General features: G+C 34.9%; 1 protein-coding gene across 6 annotated transcripts in view; it reads left to right on the plus strand.

The window, feature by feature from the left end:
• Positions 1 to 22,581, plus strand: part of LRRIQ1 (leucine rich repeats and IQ motif containing 1) — a 210,475-nt gene that overhangs the window by 82,835 nt on the left and 105,059 nt on the right. For all 6 annotated transcript variants that reach the window (XM_049626027.1, XM_049626022.1, XM_049626023.1 and 3 more), the window contains 3 exons: positions 330 to 776; positions 4,465 to 4,675; positions 10,985 to 11,104. In XM_049626027.1, the coding sequence (XP_049481984.1) occupies positions 330 to 776; positions 4,465 to 4,675; positions 10,985 to 11,104 (778 nt within the window). The remainder of the gene's footprint in view (positions 1 to 329; positions 777 to 4,464; positions 4,676 to 10,984; positions 11,105 to 22,581) is intronic.

Raw genomic sequence — 22,581 nt, forward strand, 5'->3', positions numbered from 1 at the left:
TTTAGGCAGCCATGATCTCTCATGTTTATGGTAGTAAAAGCATGGATTTTTCTCATTCAATTGTACCAAAAATACCTAGAATAAAAATGGTTCTAAAACTTCCAGACATTTTGTCTGGATTGACGGATCTAAATTAGCTAAACAAATATTTTCAAATTTTGTTAGAAATGAGATCAATTTCTATATAAACAACCAGAAATAAGTTTTTAATGAATATTGTAGTAAAGCTTAATTTTCATGTCAAACCACACAAGGGAAATTTCCAAAACCTATATAAGTTTTAATATTGGTTATATAGTTCTTATTAAATGTCTTCTTTATTTGTTTAGAAATTTGGTCACCCTGGATGCTGCAGAAAATCTCTGCCATTATTTTAAGAAATTAATGACACTTAGTAATGAATGCCGATATGCACATGAACACGGGGATGCACGCATCACCCAGAGAGAAGAATCAGAAGTCCAGCAAAATCATTTAGCTACAGATAGTGATAGCATCCTGCAAAATAGAGTTCTCCAGTCTTGTGCAGACAGGTATAAACTGGAATCACCAGATATTTCTGAGAAATGGATGAATTCTGACTCTAGTCATTCTACATCAACCAAATCCTCTTTATGTGAAGATACGGAAGGAAGAAATCAGGGAGAAATAGCAGACCAGAAGAGAGAAGACAGCAAATTAAACAGTATCCCCACTAAAAGAATCCCATTTGTGGAAACAGTAATGACAAGTTCTCTGCTGAGGAATTGCCAAAATATTGGACATCGTAATAAAATGTAAGACTTAATACACCGTTTTTCTTTACATTGTATATTTTGTATTTTTTATTGATAGTATTCGTCCATGTTTTGGTAAAGGATTTAAATCACTATTGTATTTCATATGAATTCCTTTAATTATGTTTTTATGATGTGTACAAATTATTAATTATAGTACGTATGAATTTGAATTTTGGCAGGTTCTGATTTAGTTGACTAGTATTTCATTGAAAATAAGTACATGTAAAATTATTCTTTCTGCTTTCTAATCTTTAAACAATTAAAATGAATTTTTAAGAAAAAATAAAACACTCTGCTATTCTAAAAATAATATAAAGAAAACTTGCTGAATAATCAGGTAATTTCATTTTTAAAAGTATACCTTTTCATGTACTATGTCTTTGCTTCTTGATCTCAGAATAATTTAATAAGCATCTATGCAAGTATTTGAATGCATGTGCTATAATTTTTGTTGGCATAACAACCTATAAAGTATGCCAATATTCTTTGATATTACTCACATAAACCTCTTCCAACTATTAAATACTTTAATTTTTAATTTTTCTCTTTCAAGTTTTTATTTAAATTCCAGTTAACATACAGTATATTAGTTTCAAGTGTAGGATTTAGTGATTCATCACTTATATACAACACCTAGTGTTCATCATACAAGTACCCTCCTTAGTATACATCACCCATTTAACCCATCCCCCCACCCACCTCCTGTTCTTAATAGTTAAGAGTCTGTTTTATGGTTTGCCAACTTTTAAATACTTTAAAAAGCTAATGGCTTTAATTTTTCTATCGAACCAGAAAAGATAAATATTACTTCAGCTTGTCAACTTTTTTCTTTTTTTACTGTTGGCCTCACTGTCAAGCCAACAAAATTAAAAAATGGTTAAATTTAGCTTTTCCTAAAATAACAGGTGCTGAATAGGGCAGAATGCAGAAAATCACAGTAGCTGACCTTATTTTTCCCAGTCTTTATTCTTTCAGAAGTTGTCAGTGTGAATGGTGATTTCTTTTCTGAAAGCTATATTAAAAAGTTTGATATGCTAAAACTAAGATGTATTCCTTGTGCAAAAATTTTTTTAATTTTCTTGAAAGTGGCTCTAATATTTCCTCCTTTATATTTCATCAGTTTATTTAATCAATTACTTTTGCTCTGTAAGGGAGGAAAAATATCATCTTTTACTTCCACCCTTCTAAGTTCTCAGCTGGTATCCCTGAAATAAAAGGTAAATTAATAAGAGAAAAGCATAAAAATGTATTTAATATGTTTCACATGACATGGAAGTCTTCCTAAAGAAATAAGACCTGAAGAAATAGTTAAACCTGAGCAATTTCATATAGAGTTTGACAAAGAATAGAAGGTTGTGGAAAATATAATTAGGGCAAAGGGTATAAGCTAAGTGTAGTAAACTGGGGTAAATTTAGCAAGGCCTGTTGATTCAGATTCTTCTTGTCATCCATCTTCAGATGAGAATGCTTCTTTTCTCTAGGTACATGAAGGACACCTCTCACAGGAGGGTCTTATGGCCTGCTTCTGGTGAAGGTCAAAAAGTCCTTCCTGGACATGCTGTTTCTCAAATTCCTACAGCTTAAAATATTTAGTATACCAGGATGCCATATTTTGAGGTAGCATATTCTGAACCCCATCAACTCCAAACACTCCAGACCCTGCCTATTGTAATTTCATATAAACAACATGTAGAACTTCTTAATCTGTTATCAATAAAATAACTAAATGATGATAATAAGGAAGGATTGCGAACTGAAAATATAGACAAGCCAAGGAGCTAAAGAATAACGAGAAAAGAAAATGTACCCATTTACTGAACCTCACCATTCAGTGTTTCAGGAAGATTCACTGTCAGTTGTGTAGATATTTCCTAAGTATGATTTACATGTGTTCTTATGCTAAGGGCATTTTATCATTATGATTTTTGCCAAAAAAAAAAAAAAAGATAATGATGGTGATGGTGATGATGGTAGGCACCTCTGATACAAGCTGTTTTTCTCAACATGGAAACTTACATTCAGGAAGCCCCAAAGTCATCATGTTTACCTGCTTTCAGTGTAGTAAAAAACAGTCCTTGTGTTAGTGTAACTGAGGAAAATATCCCTCACTGTTGTTGTTTCCCTTGGGAAATTTTGATGATGTTGGGCTGAGGAATTCAGGCACTCAATGACTGGTGAGCTTTAGAAGAAATTTACAGTTACAGTCGGTGAAACTTGTATGCATTTGTAGAAAAATACAAGATGCTGTCTGAGCTTAAATGAGTTTTCTTACAAGCCTTTCACTTTTTACCAGTTATAAATGATAAATACATTTTCAGATTATTTATCAGCCAAAATACCAATTATAGTGCTTTAAAAACTTCCTAACTTGTTTCTGTTCAAAAGAAGAAAGAATGAATTGATAATTGAACAACTGAATACAAATTAAATCCATTGCAAAATTTATAGTTCTGTTTACCCTACAGAAGGACATGATTTGTTGGAATGTGATTATTTTTTCTAAGCATGTGGAGTTCAAGTAGTTTATCTTAGGTCAGAAGTTTTATCCATTAACTTTAACTTTCTATTCATAGCAAAATAGATTGAAGTCTTCTACAGGGTTTAAGTGAAATTATGATGATGATAACAATAGTGATAATAAAGCAAAATAATGATAAAAATGGTTACATCATTCCTAATTTCCCACAAATATACTACTATGAGAAAAAACAATGTGTGATCTTGTCTGGCAGAGTTTATGACTCAATTCCACTTTGCCTTAAACTTACTAGTATGAGGAAGGAGAAAATTTCATTTGAATTGCCAATAATTATAAAATTACTGAAAACTGTTTTAATGCAAGGGATATATGCAAGAATCACTTCTCCTTCATGTGCCTTTTAAACTAAACTCTGGAATTTAAAGAGCACTTAAGACAGAATAATTAGTATTTTGACTATACTCAGTACCTTGATAATATTCCTGCAATAATCTGTGTGGAAAAAGGGAAATTTATCCAATTAGGAAGAGTTAAAAGGTGAAGCACACTGAGAACCCACTTACTATCATTGTTATTCAAATTTTGCTAATATTGCTGGGCAGCCTAGGGGGGTGTGGATAAAACACAGCATTGATTGATTCAGTGCCTGAAATTGTCAAATAGATGTAGGCTGGGAAAATGTTAGAATTTACTACTGGGTTTGTCATGATTTAATATTTGTCATGGGCAGGGAGGGAAGTGCAGCTAGTAATAACCTCACGGGTCCTTTCTCTTACAGTGGAGGGGGCCCTCCCTTCTGTCCAAGGCTAGTCTCTCCACTGTGAAGAAGATCACATCCTCTGTTGCAACTCAGCATAGGCTCCTGCATTGTCCCTTTTTGCAACATCATCACTTTCCCCCCTTTCTACTTGATCAACATACTCCGTTATCATACAAAAATCTTGGTATTATTTTCCTCCTTAAAAGAAACAAACAAAAACCCCCTAGTCCTCACATCCCTCTCTAAATTACTGGCCCGTTTCTCTTCTTCAGATTTGAAGGTTTTCCGTACCATTTTTACCTATGTGCCTATTGTTAAACAAAAGATGTTCTTATTTCAAAATAATACTTGATGCAGTTCATGTTTATACATACAGTTTATGAGGACCTCTTACCTACAACTGTTTTTATGGGTTCTAACCATGTTTTCTTTCCTCTTCTGAATAGTATGGCAGCTTTGGTAATCCAGGCACACTGGCGTGGTTACATGGTACGCAGACAGATTAATTTCTCTACAAGGCTACATACTGCTGCAGTAGAACCCCTGACATTCCAACCCAATGACTGCATCAAGAATAAAACTATTTTAAAGGAAGAAAAAAGGGAAAACACCGTGAATATCCAAGAACAGAGGGAAAAGGCTGCTATTCTTATTCAGGTTAGCTTTAATCTTTTGGTGAAATAGTCCTGAGAGATGTAGTTGTCATCTTTCACTGAGTAATTCTATATAATGGACAACCCACGGATGTCAGTGATTTACAGCTACTGGATTTGCTTCTTACTTAGTTAGGTGACATGTAGGCCATAGGTTGGCTGTGCCTGTGCTTAGTATCTAGGGTGAAAGAGTAGCCTATAATTTAGAAATACATTTCTCATGACCAAGGGCCAAACTGAGCCACACAATCATATTTAAAGCTTCTGATCAGATATGCCATTTGCCACATTTGGTAACATTTGATTAGCCATAGCAACTCTCACTTGGCCTAATCTAGAGCTGTTTTTAGAAGCATGTTTAAAAATCTAAAATAATTGTTAAAGTTCTTCAAATACACGTTTTAATGAGAAATTCAGGGAGCAAGTATTGAATAGACTTGATTCAACCTCACCAAGATCAGATTTTGAAGTGAAGTTCAACCTAATCACATTCATCCTATTATTTATTTATTCATCAAATATTTTTTAGAATCTACTATTTGTCAAGCACTATTATGGGCTTAGGAACCATAACTATAAACAAACTGTATAAGTTCTCTGCCCTCATGGAATTTACATTCTAGTGGAAGAGGCAGAACTAAAAAAATACATAAATATGAAATAAACTAAATAAATACATAAAACTAAATAATGCTAAATAAATACATAAACTAAATAAACTAAATAAATACATAATGGTACCGAATTGAAAGAGAGTAACCAAAAAATTAGTTTTTCCCTTTATCCATTCTTTCAACAAATATTTCTTGGCACAAAAATCTTACTAGCTTATATTCTGTTGGGATGTGCAGTTAGTAAATAAATATGTTAGATAGTGATAAGTACGAAGAGGAAAAATAAAGCAGGATAAACAGGACAGGAGTATCAAGGGAAAGTTTATCATTTTAGATATGATGGAAATGGAAGGCCAGAAAACGTGACATTACAGTGACAGATTAAGCCATTGGCTATCTGGGGGAAGAATACTCCAGACAGTGGAATATCTGATCAAAGGCACTGATTTAGGAGGATACTGCAGTGTTTATAAAGAGCAACAAGAAGCCAGGGTGACTGGACAGTGATGGAGGGGGGAAGGGTAACACTTACAAATCATAAGTCAGTGTAAAGACTTTGGCTTGTCATCTGAATGACATGGGAAGATATAGGAACCTGAGCAGTAGGCTCACATGATCAAGTTTCCTTTATGTTGTGATTATACTGTAGGAAGGCAGGGGTAGAAGCAGCAAAATCAGGGGATATTACAGTAATTCAGACAAGGGATAATGGTAGCATGAGGCCAGAGTGTTGCAGTAGAAGCAGTAAGAAAATCACAGGCCAGAATATATGTTGGTTTATTTTGAAGGTAGAGCTGATAATATCAGTTCATGGGGGTGTGGTATGTAAGAGAGCGTAAGGAGTCATGGATGCCTCCAAGGTATTGGAATAACCAACTAGAGGAATAGCCTCAAAATTAAGTTGCTGGCTTTTACTACAAAAGCCATAGTTTTCAACATTATCTTTGCTATGGTTCTAATAAATATATTCAGTATTTCAGTTGACTTAATTTGTCTGAACTGTATTCCTAAGGGCAATGCATAGACATTACTAATGCCTGAATGGTGGTGGGAGTGGGGGGGATTCAATGGATTCAAGAAAACTCTGAGGAAAAGAAAGAACCTCAGTTACTATCTCAAAATATTATTTTGCAACATGAGAAATGAATATATCATGCAGACCAAACTCCCTCCTGTCATCAGTTGATAAGGAATACTTTGTTCAGCATTGATGGTACATGGATCTGAAACTTTTGCTTCATTCTGTTCAGTGAAGAAACAGAAGTTTATCACTTTGTGAAACAGTCTAGTTCAGGGACTGATATCTCTGATGAATGTCCTTTTGTTGAGCTTCTGTGTATCATGACAAAAGTAAGCATAATTCAGCCTTTGCAGCTTAGAGCAAGTCTCTTTTATTGTACACCATGGTATTTAAAATCACCTGAAGTGATCTCAGTTTCATTTTCTCTTCTCTTGCATACAGTCATCTGGTTACTTACAGCATTCGTATTAGTATGAATTCTAGACTGACTTACCATTCTAGAAAGCAGAGCACAAAGCAATAGAAAGAGCCTGGGCTTTAGAAGGAGGAAAATGAACATTTTATGATGGATGTGGTAGAGGCTGCTCTCTGCTCACTAAAACTCACATTCTCCCCTTCTTCCAAGCATACAGCCAGACTAGATATCCCACCTTCTCCTGCACTTTAGTATGGCTCTTTTTCTGAGTTCTAGTCAATACATTGTACATGAAAGACATGTACACCACCTCCATGTCTGGATCATTAAACATTGCACAGATATCCCTTCATATTCTTTTCCCTTTCTGGTTGGCTGAAATGAAGACAGGTTTTGAGGCATCCTTGACAGCTGTCTGTCAGGATTACAGAGCTAGCAAGGTCTGGATACCTGAATCACCTTATGTTAACGTTTTGCCCCATGGTCTTTCTCACCCTCTCGTTGTTTGCCAGATGATTACAAAGTAATCCTTTAGGAGAGAACAAGTGTATAGTATGTTTTGGGAATGGGAGTTGATGGGAGTTGGAGGGAAAATAGATACAATTTCTTGGCCAGGGAATTAATTTGAATATGTGAGAAACATGAATTAATTGTAGATGGATTACTGGGGAAAAGTTAAGATCTTGACAGAAACAAATAAGCTAGAAGATGAATCTGGACATCTATAATACCTTTATTTCTCATAAACTGATCAGAGGTGGCTGGAGGAAAGTATCTATATATATCACACCAGAAAGACACACACTGTATATTGTACTCTAGAGCTTTGGAGAAGTCCTGTCCCTGATGAGTTGGGCTGGATCCGTTGTGAACCACAGTGAGCTGATCCTTATTATTGAAAGCCTGGATTTAAGTTTCCCTTTATACCCTGTTTTCCCTAGGTCTCCATGTCACCTTGATATCTTCTGTAACCAACCCACCTCTCCCCACTCATCACTAGATTATTTGAAACAAATTCCAGATACCATTTCTTTTGTAAATATTTCAGTATGAATTTCTATAAGACCTATTGCTTTAAGTAGAACTACATTACCAACCAAAAATTGAAACTTATTTTTCAATATCACCAAATATCAAATCAATATTCAAATTTATATTGTTTTATCAATGTTTGTTTACAGATTTTTCTTAATCAAAATACAAATAAAGTCATCACTTTGCCTTTGGTTTAAATAATACTTAAAAGTCTTTTAAATACATAGTAACCCTCTCTCTTTTTTCCTTACAGTTTATTAAGGAAACTAGGTCTTTTCTCCTGTAGTTTTCTGCTTTCTGAGTTTTGCCAAATGTATCCCCATAGCATCACATACATGTTTCTTGGTTCCTTCTTTTTCTGTAAGCTGAAAGTTATAAAATTTGCTATTATTTGGGTTTTGTTTTGTTTTGTTTTGTTTTTTATCAAGAATACTTCAGGGGTGCCTGGGTGGCTCAGTCAGTGAAGTGTCTGACTTCAGCTCAGGTCATGATCTCAAGGTTCATGAGTTTGAGCCCCACATTGGGCTCTGTGCTGACAGCTCAAAGCCTGGATGGAACCTGCTTCGGTTTCTGTGTCTCCCTCTCTCTCTGCCCCTCCTCTGCTCGTGCTCTCTCTCTTTCTCAAAAATGAATAAACATTTTTAAAAAAAGTTTAAAAAATGAATACCTCTAAGTGGTTGTATGTATTACAGTGAAGAAGCACATAATGTCTAGTTGCCTCTCTTTTAGGAATATTAGTGACCATTGATAATAATTGCCTAGGTCAATTCTTGTAAATAGTTTGCAAAATATTGATACTCTATGTGTAATTTCTTCATTTTTAAACAAAAAAAAATGTCTATAGAGAGAAACTTTGTTTAATTGACTATGTAGTTTACCTTGAGGTGCAATTCGCTGGAAAGGCAGGTTAAATTCTTGATGCTTTTTTACCAAGTTTTAGATTAATAAGGTTTCCCAGTATCCTTCAGAGGTCACCATAATGTGTTCTATCATAATATACACATAAAATTTTTAAATATATGATGTTTAATTCCATTGCAATTTTACTCTTACTGATGCTCAAATTGTCCCTCATTTGGCCAGGTTAGCTTCAAATTAGCTTTTGTGACACAATTCAGTAGTTTTTAAAAACTTCCCTTGCTTTCTAATGTGCCATTATGTTTCAGGTTCATTTTGCATACATTTTGTGCCAGGCCTAGATTCAGACATTGCACCAAAGATCTTTGGTTCCTTTAATGGGGATAATATTTAGAAACCCAGCCTGGGTTTAGGAGTGAATTAGGATCTTAGAGGTGTTGTTGTTACTGGTATGGTCATGGTTTCTAGATGTTTTTTCATTGTACGGAGCTTACAAATACATATTTTTAAGAAAAAGTATACCATGGGTTCATACTGATATTTTAATATTAAATTTAGGACTACAGGATTTTTACTTATTCGATTTTATATTTGCATCTTTTTTCTTCTATGGAAATTTCTGGTTCCCAATAATATTAACATAATTGTTCTTTATTTTTTTCCTCCTTTTCACTCTCCTTTCTGTGTGTGTGTGTGTGTGTGTGTGTGTGTGTGTGTGTGCGTATCTGTGTTTGTGTCTGTGTACACATGCACATACTTAGTGAAAATAAATAAGGACCATACAAATAAAAAAAAACAGGCTATTTATTCAGAGACTGCTATAGCAAGGGACTCAGCCACTCTCAGTTGCCTTTGGCATAGTCTCAAAGGCAGGGGGGAGAGTAGGAAACCTTTAGTGGAGAAAGAGAGAGAGAAAAAAAAGATCTTCAGGTATGGTCTAATTGGAGGGTTTGGGCAGGGGGAAGGTATTAAAGCGGGCAGCTAGAAAGTAGGACATATTATGTGATTGGTTGGGAAGCTTATTTGGCTAGCTTTGGTTGATCCTGAGTTGGAAGTAGGAACAAAAGTAGGGAGGCTGACAGTCATTGACAAAATCTGGACCATTCTTGGCTACTTGTTGCCGAGGTTGTGGTTTGGCTTTCAAGGCTAGTTGCTGCAGAGGTTATGAGTGACTTCTATTGTCATGTATGTTCTGGCTATTGTCCATATATTCCAGTTCTCCATATATAGATTTTCCATGATAACAATACCAATATTATTACTAACAATATGATTATTGAAAACATATTTAAGGTATCTTCTGTAGTTAAATTTGTCTTTTGAGTATATTTGACTAGGAATAAATATATTTTAAAGTCACTTTAAATAACTTCCATGTGTATATGCCCCCAGCATAAAATATATTTTTGTATCTCTTCAGGACTTCCTTTTTATTTCATATTTGTTTGTTTTATAGTTATTTTATGCATGTGCACAGTTCCAAAGTCAAATCTAAGAAAGGTATATTCAGAGAAGTCTGGTTTCTGTTGCTATATCTTGCATCCTATTTTCTGCCTCTATACTTAATGATTTTTAAAATTAATTTCATAACTTTTATTTGTAAATATTAACAACCACATATACATATATGAATATATTTGAGTGTATATGTTTATATAATTTATGTATTTATTGTATATTTATATGCAAAGTTGCATAAAAATGGCAGCATACAATATACACTTGTTTCTATCTTGTTTTTTTTTATACTTAATGGATCTTAGAGCTCACTCCCTAGTAGTATATAAAAGTACTTATTTAAAAGCTACAGAGTTCTTGGAGTTATAGTTAGGAAAGCTTTCTCAACTCCGAGATTATTAAGGAATCTGAATGATTTTAATTCTATTTTTATGTGCTTAGTTTATTTTAAAATGAAATTAGTTAATAGTTATGGGAAAAGATTATACCTTTCTAATATGGCCATTTGTATATGTTGAAATTTTCCTAAATGTGTGTTAGTTTATTTTATACACAATTATTTGAAAATGAGAAAAATTGGTTTTCCTTTGTATCTCTTTCTTCTTAGTTTAGAATGAGTCCTGGAGGAATTGTCAGATAATTGATTGGTTGACCTACATGTGCAGTTGAGGGAGTTTTAAAGATTCTTTTCTGCTTACCACAAGGAAAGTCTCCTGAGATTCAGAACTTTAGACACATGCAGTTGTTTAATTTATCTTACAGTTTTAAGTGTCACATAAAGTTCAAAAAACAGATTATTGAGCCATTAAACTAAGGGCTTAGATGTTTTATCTTCCTAATGGGATAACACAGAGAATCTGGTTTGTAGTTTGATCTATAACCTTGTATAACATGCTTTAAATTTTTGTTTAGGCAGTTTGGAAGGGCTTCCTTTTGCGAAAGAAACTGACAACAGCTTTAGAGGCTATTAAGAATGAAGAATCTGAAGAAGAATATGAAGAAATAAATTTGGAGGATTTTACATTTGATGAAGTAAGTACCAACCACAACGTATAAATATAGGTCTTAAAAATGTTTAGTATACTGTTTTGGAGCTAAATCAGTTTTTAAGATTTTTATCCTCCTAACACTATGTCATAGATTATTTTAAACAACACTTGAAAAGGTATGCTTCTGATTTCTTAATATCCTCTTTATTTACTCTACAAGCATGTACAGTATGTGACTGTGCTCCGAGAATATTAACAAGAGTTTGTGCGTACTCTTTAACAAAATGATTTGCACAATGTTTTGTTTATCAGTTATCCTTCATTAAATACAACTCTGAGCTTATGTATGCCCTGCTCAACAGTCTTTTGTAGTTCTTTGTTGCCTCGCAAAATGAGAACACCCTCTATATTGTTAATGTAAGAGTCCACAGTAAGGTACCAAAGTGTAAAGACATCTATACCACTTCTGTGACTTCCAAATGCTCCAACCAAATCGAGCACTGTTTTATCATACAGAGCACTAGCCTTTTACATTAGTTTTACTCGCTCTGTTTCCTCTTCTCTAGACAGTTACACCCACATAAACACCACTCCGATGAAGATGTAAAACATATGAACATCTCCAGACTTCCTCATGCCTCTGTAGTATTCATACCTCCATCATCATAGTTTAGTTTTCCCTATTTTGAACTTCCTATAAGTGGAATCATACAGTATGTCATCTTATTATTTCATGTAATATTATGTCCATAAGATTTATCTATGTTGTTGAGTATAGTTGTATATATACCAATCTTGAAAATACCCACTTTTTGGTGCACTTGGATGGCTCAGTCAGTTAGTTAAGTGTCCAACTCTGGATTTCAGCTCAGGTCATGATCTCCTAATTTGTTGGATTGAGCCTAGGGTTGGGCACTGTCCTGACAGTGCGGAACCTGCTTGGGATTCTCTCTCTCCCTCTCTGCTCCTCCTTGGCTTGTGCACACACAGGTGTGCACATGCTCTCTCTCTCTCTCTCTCTCTCTCTCTCTCTCTCAATAAATAAATTAATTAATCAATTAATTAAATAAATAAAAAGAAAATACCCACTTTTTATCTATTATTTGAGTACGCTACTTTTTAAATCTATTATTTGAACACACCATTTTTTTATTTGAATACATACACTTTGAATAGTAATCTATTCTACTATTGGAAGATATTTGTTGTTAATTATAGTATTGCCTATTAAAGCTAAATGCTACGAACATTCTTGTGCATGTCTTCTGATGTACATAGTCACATTTCTTTTAGGAAGAGAATTTCTGGGCCTTAACATTCACCTGCGTTTAGTTGATAGTGCCTAATGGTATTCCAAAGTGATTATATCAGTTCATAGCCCTATCAGAAGAATATGGGTGTTTTAGAGGAGCTCTATCTTCACAACACTTTGTATTTTCATGTCTTTTTCTTCCATTCCAGTAGGTGTGTGGTGGTATAGCTATTGTTGTTTTAATTTTCATTTGTCATAATTAATAATTTTGAATACCTTTTAAAATGCTTATTGGCTATTTAGATATTCACTTTTGTGATATGATCAAGTGTTTGTGTATTTTTTCATTGGGTTGTATATCTTTTCTTCTTATTGATTTGTAGAAGTTCTATATATGTTCTGAATACTACTCTCTTTTCCCTTGCAAATATTCTAACCTCTGTGGCTTACCTTTTCACTGTCTTTATGGTTAATTTGAATGAACAGAATGTTTCTAATTTCAAATAAAAAATTTAATTGTTGTGATATATGAGAAATCTTTGCTTACTCCTAGATCATTAAGATATTCTAGAAACTTTATAGCTTTCAGCATTTAAATCTAGATGCACCTGGAATTAATTTTTGTTTATAGTGTGAAGGAGGGGTCATGTTCTTCTTGGGTCAAATGAATCTATAAATCAACTTGGGAGAAATAATATTTTTTAGTCTTTTACTTTTTAAAATCCATGAACATAGACTATCCCACAATTTATGTAAGCCATTAAAAATCTCTGTAAAAATGCTTTGTAGGTTTCATCATAGAGGTCTTTTACATTTTTGGTTAGATTTATCAGATATTTTCTGATATTATATTTTTGTATATTGACCGTATATTCAGCCACTTTGTTAAAATCACTTATTAATTTTAGTAGGTTATCTCTCAGGTCTTTGGTATTCTGTATACACATCATGTCATCTGAGAACAATTACAATTTTTTTTCCAATTCTTATGCCTTTTATTTGTTTTGTTTGTGCATTTGTTTGTTTTTGATTTACTATTTCTGGTAAAATGTTGAATAGTGGTGATATTAGTTTTCATCATTTTCTGGCTTCTGGTCTTTGGGTGAAAGCTTTCAGTATTCCACCACTAAGTAAGAGTTTTAATATAGGTTTCTTGTAGAAACTCTATATTTGATTAAGGAAGTTACCTTCCTTAACATATTTTTACCATTCCAAGAGGCTAATATGATGATGATGATGATGATGATGATGATGATGATGATTTTATATATGAGTTCGATTTTATCAAATACTTTTTATGCGTATAACAGTGATTTTCAAACTTTAACTCTTATATTCTTAGAATAAACCAACTTAGCTGTAATGTATTATCTTTTTTATTATCTCTGAATTTGGTTTACTAGTATTTGTTTAGAATTTTTGCATTTATATTCAAGAAGAACTTGGATGTATAAATTTTCTCTTTTATAAAACTGTTAATTTAGATTTTGGTGTCACAGTTATGTTGGCCATATACATTTCATTGGGAAATGTTTCCTCTGTTTTGTTTTCTGAAAGAGTTTGATGTAATATTGATTTTATTTGTTTCTTAAAAATGTGTCTCAGCATATAATATATTTGGGGAAATGTTCCATGAGCATTTGAAAAGAATTTTAAGTATATTGTTACTAAGATCACAGTTATTTCAAGTTTATTAATGTGGTTTTAAAAATCTTCTGAGTCCTCAGTGACTTTGGGAGGAAGAATTCTGTTATTGACCGAAGAATGCTAAAATCTCTTACTATGATTGTGGGTTTCTCTAAATGAACTTAGAGTTCTGTCAAATTTTGCCTCATACTTTGAAGCTACATTATTAGGGCATCACATTTTGTATAGGAAGTGATTGTATCATTGACCATTTCATCATAATAAAATTCCCTTGTTTAACTCTAGGTTCCCTCTTTAACCAAATGCCTTAGTGGCTACTTCCTCTGATATTTCATACCTACAACAACTTTCTTTTGGCTGGTAATTTTATAGTAATAGATATTTTTCTAACCATTCCCATTTAACATTTCTGTGTTTTATATTTAAAATTATTATCTCATAAGAGACTATAATTAGGTTTTGCTTATTTTTATATTCCATTCTGATAGTATTTCATTAACATATTCAAATTATTTTAATATTTTTTATAGAATATAATTAGATTTATCAATACCATCTTTGTATTAGTTTTTTGTTTGTCGTATGTATTCTATGTATATTTTCTTAGGTTTTTATTGCCCTCTCTTGCATGAATCAAGTTTTTGTTTGTTTTCCTTTTCCCCCCTTCATTAGCTTGTTGGTTTGTGGTTATGTTTTTCCATGTACTTCATTTTTTCCTGCATTAACATGCTTCCATCTGCATTTATTTTCCTTCCCTGAAGGATTTGTTTTAGTAATTATTTAACTTTAGATGCGTTTTTTATCATTTGAACACTTCTTTTACTTTAAAACTTGAAGGATATCTTCTCTAGGCATAGAAATCTAGGTAAAGTTTTTGTGTTTAAAGATGTTATTTCATTAGCTTCTGGCTTTCATAGACTCCGTTGAAAAGTCAGTACTAAATCTTAATTTTCTTCTCTGAAGATATCCTTCCACTCCTGGACTACTTTTAAGGTTCATTTTCTGTGTTTGTTTTTCAGCAAAGGTGTGATTTTCTTTGTATTTACTCTGTTTGTAGTAAGGAGGTTGAATGGCTTCTTGAATCTGTGGTTTATGTCTTTTAACCAGTTTTGGAAATTTATTGGCCAAGTACTTCAAACATTTAATCTTTTTCATTATTTCTCTTCTTTGAGGTAAAGTGCTCCCAAAAATGTATATGTTAGAATTTCTCATCATTTCACATTAGACTTTTCACCTCTGTTTTGAATTGTCATCTATTTTTGTGTGTGTGTGTGCTTCTGTGTTTTAATTTGCATGTTTTTTACTGACCTATCTTGTAGTTCACTAATTGTCTCTCTTGAGTTACCTAAGAATTTGTAGCCTATATTTTGAATTCTTAATTTTAGTTATTCCATTTTTTTATAGTTTTAGAATTTCTACTTATTTATTGTAAGTTCTAGTTACATGTTGAAGTTTTCTATCATCTTCTATATTTTCTTGAATATGCAAAGTATGGTATTTTCAAAATTTTCTCGGTTAATTGCAACATCTGGATCACTTGTAGGTTTATTTCTATTGACTGTTTATCTCTTGTATTTTGAGTTAGTTCTCCTTTTTGGCATTCAATCTTTGATTAAGTATCAGACATGAATGAAAAAAGTGTGAAGAGCCCGAAAGGTGTTTTCTTTCTCTAAAGAGGATTTAATTTGAATCTTGCAGGCAGATATTGTATGGAAGAGTTTCTTTGAGGCTTATTTTCAAGCTTTATTGACTGGTATTTTTCTGGTTTCTCTTGGGGGCTGAGCTAATATGGTGTCTCAACTAAGAGTGACATATTTACCAGGTTACCCTCACCTTGTTTGTCCCTTGATTCTAACCCCCTTCTTCACAGCATCCAGTGACTGAAGAAGTTCCTTCTTAGCTTTTTAGTACTCCAGGTATTCCTATTCCCCTTTGATTCTAGGTGTCTCTCCTACACATATTCTACATGGAGTTGGAAAACACATGAAGGGGAATTTTATACATTACTTTGAGCTCACATTTCTGTGGCTCTTTCCTCTTGAGGATCTTAGTCCAATCCTAACTACCTTGGCATCCCTGCACTTCAACTTCTGTGTCCTCATTCCAGTGAAACTGCTACAAGAAACTTCATATTTCTGCTTGGCTTCTTTTTCCTGTTAATAAAATTAAGAATTTTCCTGAGGGAAAATGTGGAGGGAAATATAGGATTCATATCAGCATGACACTCTACTTTCCAGGATCTTGGCTTTTTAAGTCCTGGATGCTTTGATTACCCTTGAGTGCCTTCAGCTCCTTTTTAAATGTAATAATTATAGATGTTCTCAGGATAATTTTAATTCTAATTAAAGCTATGCCAGAATGAAATGGACAGAACGAAATTTTTATAAATGAGTATTTCAAGTCTGTGGTTATCTTAAATATTTCAGGCATTGTTCTCACCACAATGAAGAAAACAGGTAAGATCCCTAACCTCACAGAGCTTACATTTAACTTGAAGTGATAAACAGTGAGTAAATACATAAATATATAGAATGCTATAAAAATACATTTTTACCTCTTTTTCATTGGCACTGCTTTATTTTATTATTTTTTTGAAATTAAGAAAGATGTCCCTTTTTTTGAAAACTAAACATATAGGGGCGCCTGGGTGGCGCAGTCGGTTAAGCGACCGACTTCAGCCAGGTCACGATCTCGCGGTCCGTGAGTTCGAGCCCCGCGTCAGGCTCTGGGCTGATGGCTCGGAGCCTGGAGCCTGTTTCCGATTCTGTGTCTCCCTCTCTCTCTGCCCCTCCCCCGTTCATGCTCTGTCTCTCTCTGTCCCAAAAATAAATAAAAAAAAAAAAACGTTGAAAACTAAACATATAAATCATTAATAGAAAAGATCTCAAAGTTAGCCATTTGAAAAGCTTGGCATCAAAACTTCTTACCATTCATCTTCTAGGAAGTTAGTAATATGTAATGACTTTATTGTACAATTTGGGAAATTAAATGCTTCTCTTGAGTCTTTAGGATTATTTATGCTCATTACTTAACAGTAATGAGTATCATAACAGGCTATGAAAGTACTGTGATGGCTAATGAATTATAGGTTTGAGTGACAATGTAGTATCAACCACTTTCCATGAGTTACATAGTATTTTCTTTTTCTATACTTCTGAACATCGATGCCAAATTGCAGAGGGTACATGTGTCTTTTCTCCTTTTCTTTCTCTTCTTTGCTAATTGCTTATTTCACCTTAGGCATTTAATATATAGAATATGAAAACATTTACAAATTAATACTTATTTCTTTACTATTTTCCTTTCCAATGAGTTAACAACCATTAAGTAGCAGTCTAGGAATAAAGAACAACAAACTTTTAACTACTGCATTACAGCTGCTGAAAAGATCATGACTAGTCACTTAATAAGAAGGTATCAATGACTGGCAAGTGCAGTGTGGAAATTACCTAAAATGAACAGGCAGAGATAGAGACATGGGGACTGAGGATTCAGTGAATGCATCAAACAGTGTCACCACTTTATTGGAAAATCATCTTACAACTTAAGATGTCATGATTAAATGACCATGGAGTCCCTGTATCAGAATGTCTGTATGCTGGCAGAAGAAATAAGACATTTATTACTTGTCACATCAGGCAGGAGGAGCTTAGTGCTCCTATCTGTTCCCCTTTGCCCCCAAGTTGCACAGGGAGGAATCCAAAGAATTCCCCCCTAGGAATCCCAAGCCTAGGAAACCTTATATTTTAAAAAGGGCTACTACCAAACCTTTCCACTCCATGATCCAGAGGAAATGATTATCTTAATTATACCAGACAGCAAAGAAATTTTTCCTTCTGCCGTAGAGGGAAACACTATACGATTATCTCCATCTTCTGAGTCTATTAGCTATAGTAACATCTTTGAAAAGATAGTCCAGAACAACAACTCTTGTACGTTAGGCAGAAATGTTAGAAACCTATAAAAAAAATTGTCTCCCAATAATATGTAGTCCTTGTGTATACATGGCAAATTTTCCCATAAGACCCACTCTAGTAGGTCCCCCCGAAAAATCGGACAGGAGCCAGGATAAAATCCATTGGGTTATCCTCATAATGCATTTATTAAGGTTACTATCAATAGCCCAGGTATTTTCTCTTTAAGTTTCTGTACTGACTGCCACTAGGGGCTTTAATCCAGGTACAGCTGGAAGTATTAGCTACTGCACAGACTCTTGGGCCTCAAGGAAGAAGTTTAAATTCTGCCATCTAAAACAACCCTGGCCAGTGAGTCAAAACTGACTTGAATGATTTCTAGTGGTGTTTTCTTAAACATTTGAAGATGATTTATGACCAGAACACCTTCCAGGTGGCATTTGTCCATCCCATGGGATGACTGAGAATGGGTATAGGGAAACGTCTAGTGGTACAGGTGGTACAGGTTCTGGGGCTATCCCTTGATATCCTGATCAACTTCTCCGGAATGTTAAGGGGAATCACTATCACACTGTGGTCACAGCCTTCTGGAAAGGAATGGCAGACCCAGCAATAAGTTAAATTTAAGGTTTTTGCAGCCACTTGGAAGGGCCATACAGCACATTTTCTTGTGGAAGAAGGCTTCAGGGGTAGTTCTGAGGGACAAAAAATTATCCATGCCCCCCCTTTCCTCTACCTCTCAGAATGTAAGGTGTTCATTTCAAAGATGCTGGGTGGTGGTTATCCTCCACCCCCTCAAAATTCAAGTGTCCCATTGCAGTAACTGCAACCTCACTTTTTTTTTTTCCTAATCATTCTCCATTCACACCTAGACCTTTTGTGTGGAAGGTTTAGGACAAGAGGAATAAATGCATTTTTAGAAAACTTAGCCAGGATTAAATTTGTATACCTTAAATCTCCTGTGGCCAGGCTGTGCCGTGAAGATGAGGATGTGCCAATCATGCTGGTCTGGGACTCACTGTTAGGGAAGAGGAATATGCATCATGCCCAGGAATTGTCAGGACAGAATCCTGAGTTGTCAAAGCAGGTCTGTCTTAACCTCGGTACAGTTTTTCCTACTCATTGCCTAGGAAGTAGCTGCAAGGGTATGATCCTTTTCTGGGGACAGTCACATTAACTGCCTTATCAGCGTGTTTGAATGGAAGGAAGTAAGACTGGTGGAGTCAGACTCTCAGCTCATTGTTGAGTAGCTTTTGTGATAAAAGGCAGTACCTGTCAGTCTCCAATGGTCCAGAAAACCGTAAAATTATACAGACAAATTTCAAGGCCCGCAGTTAATATGGCCAAAGTCACCTGGCAACCTGAAAAGATATCAACAGTAGGGTATTGAAAGTTTAATGTAGTCAATTTTTCAATAGCAGACAGGGGCAAGGATCCATGCAATGTTACCTCTTTCACCATAGATGAAGGGGTAAATTTAGTAGAAGTAATGGGGCACCTGGGTGGCTCAGTCAGTTAAGCATCTGACTCTTGATTTCAGCTCAGGTCATGATCCCACAGTTTGTTAATTAGAGCCCTGCATCAAGCTTTGCACTGATAGTGTGGAACCTGCTTGGGATTCTCTCTCTCTCTCTCTCTCTCTCTCTCTCTCTGTCCCTCCCCTTCTCTCTCTCTCTCTCTCTCTCTCTCTCTCTCAAAATAAATAAACTTAAAAAAACTGTTTGTAGAAGTCACAAGTCTAGCATGCATGAATAGCCTCAAACATAGAATGAAGCCTAATCGGTGATTTGATTCCAGTCATCTCATCAGGGGATGGGACTTTACATTGGACATCCATAAGAGTAATCAAAACAGTAACCTGTAAACAACTGTGATTTGATTTTCCTGTGTGAGGACCCAAAACAGGTTGTCTGTAGTCAGCCGGTCTGTAGTTTTCCACGTGGCAGACCAAACTGTGGACTGTTGGCCACAACCCAAGTGTCATTTGGGTTTCAGCTTATCTGAACCATCCCTGAACCAGACCAATAGGGGAACCTGGGTGAATTTAATCCAAGCCAGTAGCTCCAAGCCAGTAGCTCTGGTTCAGGCCATTGAGTTGAGGTAATGTTTCCCTGAGGATTATAGCTGCTACTTTTTCATGTCAAAGCCAGGATTCCACTGAGGCCAGGATGGCTATTTCTTTTGACAAGTGAGGCTTTGGAAGACCTTTCACCTTGTTAGTCATTGAATCTGAGCTGTTTCACCCCAAACCAGAACTATTAGGTCAGAGAGTCACAAGGCCTCCAACGGTCAATCATTTAGTTTCTAAAGGAGTCCAGCAGGAGCTTTTTTTAATGGGAATATACCTGGTATCTGTGTTAGAAAGGCCACAAACCCAAAGCCACAAGGGATGCCTCTAGGTGGAGGCCAGAGGGTCCAATTGATAATATCATCAGTCACAGAATCTTGTATTGTTTCTAGTTCTGAAGGGGCCCAATAAGATATTGGACCTACTTTTTTGTGGTAAAAAGCTGAAGAGATAATAGGGGTTTTTTTTTGTTATTGTTGTTTTTTGTTTGTTTGTTTGTTTGGCCAGTGGAGAGATTGAGCAGTATATTTCTTCCATAGTCCCAAGAAATTACTTGACTAACTAATCCCTGAATGCTATCTCCAGAATTTTGTTCAGATTTCTTGGTCAAGTCCTGCTGGCAGAGGTGTGATAATTCACTATTATCAGGACAGTTGAAACTAAGACTTTTTTTTTTTTTTATTGAGATATAATTCACATACCATTCTGACATGACAACCAACAGGATATCATCTATATAATGAAAGCTTTGGACATCAGAGGATAGACCCAATAGTCATCCAAGAGATGTCAAGTTAAGAGTTTGTCACACTAACATTTCTCTACCTGCAACTCTTCCCCTATTGGGATAATTGTCTCTGGCACTTATGGGATACAAAAGTAAAACGTGTGATATATCAACTTCTACTCAACAATTCAGATATAGAAGCAGCAATAGTACACTGAATTAACCTAAAGAGCCCCACCACAAGATAACTTCAGCTCCTTCCTCCACAGTGAACCATGTCCAAACCCCATCAGTTGAATCAATGTGGTCCATACCCTGTGAGTCCAGAGTAGCATAGTAGCCTCTAGCACAGGGAAAAACACTATCTGTATCTTCCCAGGGTGTTAGCTATACACAGGTCCTTGAAAAGATAGTCTGGAAAGAAAGCTGTCATAAGGCATGCAGAAATGGAGACTCATGAAGAATTGTCTGCTGGCATTAAGCACCGATTATATACCACTCATAATGAACTTCTGAAATAGTGACGAATAAGACATTTTCTTGGGTCTTGGGTTCACAGTGCAAAGTGGATAACCTTTTTAAAATAATTATTTTAGCGGAAGCCTTAATAAGCCTAGGTCTCAATCTCCTTTAGAGGGAATTTTGGCCACTTTGCCATAAAATATCTATAATAACTTAATACATGTCTAAATAATAAGTATGTTAAGTCTAATGTGGCATAGTGATCTACACCAGCACTTTTATTTTTATTGTTTTTATTTTTATTTATTTATTTTTAATATTTATTTATTTTTGAGAGAGAGAGAGAGTGAGGGGAGGGGCAGAGAGAGGGAAACACAGAATCTGAAGCAGGCTCCAGGCTCTGAGCTGTGAGCACAGAGCCCAATGTAGGGCTTGAACTCACGAACTGTGAGATCGTGACCTGAACCGAAGCCAGATGCCTAACTGACTGAGCCACCCAGGTGCCCCTATTTTGCACCTTTTAAATTACGGTAATTTTAGTTGATGCTTTTATTTGCCGATTTAATTTAATAAGATTTTCTCTGTTACTTAACACTGTTTAGAAGCCACCATATTAAAACAATAAAGTTATCTTTAAGTTTAAACCACCAATTCTGTTACGAGTCCCTAAATCTAGAGAAGATGAGAAAAGCTAATATAACAAATATAGAAAACCACAAAAGTCAAATCGGATTTTTTTTTCTCAGACTGAAGTAAAATTCAAGTAAGTTTTCAGGAATAATTTTTGAGACGGAGACAAAGGTGTTAGCTGGGCAACATTCTGCTCTGGAGTTTATGTTTGATCCCTATCACAAATTAACTTCACGGAGTGTTACATATTACAGTACATTGTGGGGAAATAAACAAATGCAATCTAAATTATAGGCAAAGGAAAAGACTACAGTGACATTTTGTTTAATGAAAAAAGGTATGCATGGCATATATATAACAACAGTCTCAAACAATATGAGCCACCGTGCTTTTGCAATGAGGATGGAAGAGAGGGTTTAGAAAGTGAGATTTGAGATGTATAATCGGCCAAGTTTCCAAACTATAAGGATTCTAAGATGCTCCAGAAGTTATCAAGAAGTATTAGAAAGAATTATTTTGGGGATAGCAAGAGACAACTTGGGCAGAAGAGGAGGAAAGTGTTGGGGCACGAGAGTAGTAGTGAAGGGAGGAGGAAAAACATCAAGTCATGGCTTTTAGCATTTCTGGGACTTGCTCAATTCTAACTGACTTGTTGCTTAGGGCAAGTCTGAACCTAGTTTCACGCATCAAATGAAAGGATTACACTAGATGGCCTGAAAAATTGTGTATTTATACACCCAAATAAACATTAATGTTAGTCCTTTCTTTTTCTTTTTCTTTCTTTCTTTCTTTCTTTCTTTCTTTCTTTCTTTCTTTCTTT

This window comes from Panthera uncia, chromosome B4, assembly GCF_023721935.1.
Source record: "Panthera uncia isolate 11264 chromosome B4, Puncia_PCG_1.0, whole genome shotgun sequence".
NCBI classification, from domain to species: domain Eukaryota; kingdom Metazoa; phylum Chordata; class Mammalia; order Carnivora; family Felidae; genus Panthera; species Panthera uncia.